A 6,080-nucleotide genomic window follows, 5' to 3' on the forward strand; every position below is an offset into this window, starting at 1 on the left:
ATATAATATTAAAAGGAGCCATAAAGAAACTCAACTCAAAATAATTCAAAAAAAAAATTATATAATTTTATCCAAAAAAATTATTAAATTACAAATGAGAAAGTTTAATAAAAGGAAAAAATTTATTTTGTTTAATGGATATTTATTCGAAACCTTGGGTAAAAAATATTGGATAAAAAAAATATAAATATAAAAAATATAAGGTATAAATAAATTAAATTAATTGCACACACATACATCCGTAGCAAATAGTGGGACCCTTGCCAAAATACACCAAATCCCATGGCTGGCTAGTTTCCCACCAAAGCTCGGACAGTGGCATCCACGCTCCAACGATAAGCCTTCTCTTTTACCAGGTTGATCTTTCCCCAAACCAAAGCCAACTCCCTCACTATATAAAGTATGGTACATCAGTTGTGGGGCTTGGGCTCTCCAAAAAAATTGTTGTGCTTCTTCAATTATTATACCACCACCCAGCGAAGCTAGCCTAGTGATGGGAAGGCAACCTTGCTGCGACAAGCTTGGCGTGAAGAAAGGGCCATGGACTGCCGAGGAGGACAAGAAGCTAGTCACCTTCATCCTCACCAATGGCCACTGCTGCTGGCGTGCCCTCCCCAAGCTCGCTGGCCTGCGCCGCTGCGGCAAGAGTTGCCGCCTCCGCTGGACTAACTACCTCCGCCCTGATTTGAAGCGGGGACTCCTTAATGAGGCTGAAGAACAGCTGGTCATCGATCTCCATGCCCGCCTTGGCAATAGGTATCTACCTCCCTTCTCTTCTCTTTTCATTAATCTTAGCAGTTCTTGTTAGTGAGTTAGTCCCATGTACATTGTTGATTGTATTATCTGATTAATTTAAGTTTTTAGATGAATTTGCAGATCAATATAGCTTAATCATTATTTAACTTAATCCAAAAAGAAATGGTAGAGGTGGGAAGAAAATAATTTTCTGAAGATGAAATGTCTAAGAGATACGTACCAAAGATGGGGTTGCTTTTTTATCAATTTATGTTAGTCATTTGGTGAAATGGTATGATTTCATACTGATCACAAGTAGCCATCAGAGGCAAACTTGATATGCCAGTTTTTCTACTAAATTTACCTATTCAGCATGGTTCTTTTGCTGAGAAAAAACTCCCAAAAAAAAAAAAAAAAGGTACGATTGGAAATGAGAAAAAAAGATGGTCTGAGAGGCCCACTTCAATTATGATCCGTGGCAAGGTGACAAGAAATGTGAAAAGAACATTGAAAATAGTCTCTTCTAATAATGATTTCCATATACTTCTTTAACAGAAATACCTTTTTTTCTTTTTCAATTTTAATTGTTTTAGGTGGTCCAAGATTGCTGCTAGGTTGCCTGGAAGAACAGACAACGAGATAAAGAATCACTGGAATACCCACATCAAGAAGAAGCTTATCAAAATGGGAATTGATCCAGTCACTCATGAACCTCTTCACGAACATGTTACACCCCCAGAAATGCCGACCCTGGTTGACACTGAACACCAGGAACTCAGCAAAACTAACGACAATCTCATCACCTCTGATGCCAATTCAAGCTCAACCCTCGAAAACAACTCCACCGACGAGCACCGGCCATTAGGCCCTGCAAGTGAAGACGACCCATTGATGATGAGCTACATATGGTCTGACGAATTTCTCAGCAATGTGCCATGGAGTTTTCTGGCCCAGGGAGAAGAATGCAGCGAGTTGGGATTCTCGTCCACGACCCCCTCAGAAGACGGCTCGTCATGGTGGCTGGATTACGAGGATTTCATGAATGAAGATTTCGGGTTCAATTGTTTGAATGAAGTGAAGATGGAAACGTTGGAAAATGATGACAAGCTCTAAGCTAAGTTGTATAATGAAGCCATGGTAGCAGGCAGCAGGCAGCAGCAAGGCATGGGCTTGAGGAGGAGTGGGGACTCAAAGGGAATATTTCCAAGTGTTGGTTTTAAATTCAACTGTTTCAATCACTACAATCAGAAAGCTTTTACAATAACTTCAAGCTTATCCGATATGGGACAGCTAGCTGATTGTTATAATAGTAGAATTGAAAAAAAGAAAGAATCATGTTATCAAGTAGCTCACCCCACTCTTAGGAGATGTGTGGTTGAAGCTCTAAAAAGTTAAATGTAGATGAAAAGTGGACCATAATATGTGGTCTTGTTTAATAATCATATAAAATGGCTCATGAATAAAGGGAAGATTCCAAAATTAGTGTCAGCTGTCCTTGTTTATATATCATTAAGACCCCTTTTTTTTTCTTTATATATATATGATTCATCCATTTGCTTCAAAGTCACTTGGACATATTTTGGATTTGCAGATTATAGAATTAACTTATCATTATAATTGGTACAAGTTTAAAGATTTGATTTTAAAAAATAAATAAATAAAATAAAATAAAAGACACTAAGATTATGTTTGGTTCCGAAAAAGTATTAAAAAAATGAAAAATTAAATATAATTAAAATTATTAAGAGATTGATATATTTTAAAATTATTTAATCTTTATATTGAAGAGTTAAATAAATAAACTTTTCCTCTCTATTTTCTTTATGTTGCATTTTCCCTCAAACTTTTTGAGAACCAAATAGTCTCATTATAGTAAGAAGTGTTATGGTTCTACCTTTTCTAATGCATCTATTCCTTAATGTCATATATCATCATATCTTTCTTCCTTTTTTTGGTCTTAATGGAACACTTTCTTGTACTCCTTAGTGAATCCTTCAAAATCATTATTGATATTGAAAGACTGTAGAAATCAATCATGGAGAGTCTTACAAGTTTAAACTAGCCAAAAACAATTTTTAAAATTAAATACAAATTAAGTGAAAAATGATTTTGGAAGCCTAATGTTTGAATGTTCAAATAGGACATTTGCACAAGCTATAATGATTTGAATGCTAGCCCATTTTTTAGCTTTTTGATTTCGTAATTTTCAAATTTTTTTCATTTTCATCCTAATTTCCTTTCTTGGTTATTTCATTAGTTTTATCAACTTTAAATTCATATACACCTCCAAAAATATCAACTTTGAAAGGTTCCAAGTCAACTCTCAAGACGAAGTCAAAATTATAATAGTAAAACTAAAGACGTATGTTGTATTATATTAATAAGTGACCAAACAGAATTGTCAGTTAAACCTAATACATCAATGCATTATGTTAAATGAAATCGTTTTTTTCTTTTAATTTTAAATAATTTTATATTCTTTATGGTCAAAATCTCAAATTTGTATTAACTTTACCTCATAACCATTAACGATTTTTGTTTTATAATCTTATTATTTAATATTAATAAAAGTCAATATATCAAATTTGGTAATTTTAAATTAATTTAACTAAACAAAGTTTACCAAACACCTATAAGTAATCTTTATTTGGATGGTAAAAAAAAATTGATCGAAAATTTAAGAAAAATGATGATTTAAAGATAATAAATAGAAAAAAATGGAGAAAAATATAGAAATTAATTTCTATGATGAATTAAATAATAGAAAACTAAAATTCTTTTTTCCTTCTATTTCCTTTGATTCGTATTTTCTCCTCGAGTTCAAGATATTCAGACACAAATTTAATAAATCAACAACCAAAATCTATATTAAAATGACAAATAATATTTTTATATATATACAATTAAGGCATGATTCAATTCCTAGCAAATTTTCAATCTCTATTATTAAAAAATGATTGACAAAAATCTACATAATTGAATAAAGATACAACCAACGAAACCAGTTACTAAGGAGTTAGAATGCAACAAAATGGATCAAATTACAAAGCAACAAGTACACAATAATGAAATCCAAGTACACGTGGTATGATTTGATTGATGCAATTTTTTAACAGTTACCTCTCGGGTGCCGTGATTCTTCAGTGAAGCCTCCTGCCCTCTTTTCTACTGCCATGGAGCGAGGTGAGGGTGTACTTGTGCAGTGGGGAGGCAATCAAACAGGTGCTTTGTGGTCCAACATGCCTTACAAAAGTTAAATAAAAGTGTCCCAACACCTAGTGGGTGCATTCAATGTCACTACAATTATTTTTCCCTTTCTTGTTTAAGGATGTCATGCCAATCAAGTCTTCAGGACAAGAAATTAATTTCATAGCACTGGGTTCACATGATATACAAGTTTCAAAATTACTATCTAATCCCCAATAAGAGTCCCTACGAGGGATTTTTAATAAGGCTTAAAAGGGGTTTAAAGTAATTTTCAATATTTGTACTTTCTTCAATAAAAAAGTCCATGTTTCATAAAAATATTTCTTCTATTCCTTCTAATTTCACTCACCTCCCCTTTAGTTTAAAATAAAGGAAGTATTTGACAAATTTTCAAATCAATAAATATTAATTATATTTAAATAAAATCTCAAGACATGTAAGTAAAATTGTTCTTTTAATTAAAATATATTTGATTTATTGTTAGCACAACTAGTGATCGAATATCTTGGATTCAATAATAAAATTATCATGTTGATGCGTACATAATTTGGAAATTTTTTATTTCATAAAAGAAAGATTTAGAATGTGTTTAATAATATTTTTATTTGAAGTGTTTTTAATGAAAATATTTTTAAGAAAATAACATATCAATTATTTATCTAAAAAAACACTATAAGTAATTTTTTAATATTATAAATATTTTTTTAGGTTTTTTAAAGTGTTTCCTAAAATTCCTTAAAAACTTCATTTTAAAAAAAAAATATATTTTTTAAAATAAAAACACTTCCTAAAATCATTATCAAAACTCTTTTTTTTTTTTAATGTATTTTATTTTATGACAAGCTTAAATGTAAACATTGCAACAAATAAAATTAATATGTGTGGTGAGAATTATAAGAAATGTGCATCATTAGACTATTATTTTGCAAGTTAAGTCAAACACATGGGAAATTGTCAGCTTGGAAAAATGAACTTAAAGCTAGGGATATGATTAAGGGAGGCAATAATTAAGTTATTGTCTTAAAGAAAGAGTATTATTCTGAATTAAATTAAGCACAATTTTTCTGTGGGTTTCCTTCTTTTATGGAATGCCAATAAGGGCACCCAATAATTTCTTCAATTTGAATCAAATGGCACAACAATATAATTTCTTTCTTGAATTCATAGAGTCCAATAATATGGCATACATACCTTCTTGCAGTACATCATTTAGTGTTGAAGTATGTATGAGAAAATTGGACTTTTCAAAGGCAAAGCTTGAAGCTAATTATCACCTCCCCCACTCATCACTCACTTTATAAAAAGGATACATACATATATATATAGGTAAATGTTGTCATGCTGAGGTCCTCACCGGCGTCACTACCGGAAAAAATATCTCCGGTGGTGGGGAAATAAGGATTAGCTAAATAATTCATCTTAGTCTGACACAAAATTGTAAGTGATGATTTAATAATTTTAATGATTGGGTGTATTGCACACTTGAACTTTCCACCAGAGCAACTTTCAGTGATCCTAGTCATGGGATGTGAACATCACAACAGCCATATCTTGCTCTTAAAAGCTCCACCAAATAGTGATTTTAACAAACTAACAACTTTGAAGAGTGGGGATTTCTTTATACAGTGGCAATAAATTAGGGTTTTGGGATAAATGAAAGAGAAGGGTTGGGGATGGTGCTCAATCATTCTTCTCTCACATTGTAGTGTGAGTAGATAGTTGTAGAGAAGAAGAAAATGTGTGTGATGAGGTCTAATGTGTACAAAAAGGTAGAGCAGCAGGGTTGAATGGAGCCACTTGCTTTTGTCTCTTTTGGGTTTAAAAAGTGTTTACAGCATAAAAAATGTGCAGAGGAACCCATGAGAGGGATGGAAAGATGTGGAAAGATATAGAAAGATTTGGAATAGCCACCTCTTTTTATCCTTAATATTTAACTCATGCACGTAATTGCAAGTTTTAGGTTCCGTATGGGAATGACTCCATGCTAAAGTGATTTTGAGAGAGATTAAAAGGACTTAAAATTTTGAAAAATCAATCACTTGAAAGTGATTATTTTAAAATTTATTTTTTTATTATATGATTTAATGATAAAGATACTATCAAAACATATTTTTAAATTTATGTTGAAAAGTATTTCT

The 6,080-nt window shown here is 31.8% G+C and overlaps 1 protein-coding gene across 1 annotated transcript; it reads left to right on the top strand.

Annotated features, from left to right (window-relative positions):
* Positions 1–439: 439 nt before the first annotated feature.
* LOC117933146 (protein ODORANT1-like) lies at positions 440–2,223 on the top strand. The gene is made up of 2 exons (XM_034854541.1): positions 440–756; positions 1,329–2,223. The coding sequence occupies exons 1-2, from the start codon at positions 494–496 to the stop codon at positions 1,846–1,848; spliced, it is 783 nt and encodes a 260-aa protein (XP_034710432.1). The 5' UTR covers positions 440–493; the 3' UTR covers positions 1,849–2,223.
* The last annotated feature ends 3,857 nt before the right edge of the window (positions 2,224–6,080 follow it).

Source organism: Vitis riparia, chromosome 16 (genome assembly GCF_004353265.1).
Source record: "Vitis riparia cultivar Riparia Gloire de Montpellier isolate 1030 chromosome 16, EGFV_Vit.rip_1.0, whole genome shotgun sequence".
In the NCBI taxonomy this organism is placed as follows: Eukaryota; Viridiplantae; Streptophyta; class Magnoliopsida; order Vitales; family Vitaceae; genus Vitis; species Vitis riparia.

Excerpts from the sequence above, each read along its gene's own strand:
- LOC117933146 (XM_034854541.1), top strand. The coding sequence starts at position 494 with ATGGGAAGGCAACCTTGCTGCGACAAGCTTGGCGTGAAGAAAGGGCCA. Across the intron at positions 757-1,328 it reads CATGCCCGCCTTGGCAATAG|GTGGTCCAAGATTGCTGCTA; the intron begins GTATCTACCTCC and ends TAATTGTTTTAG.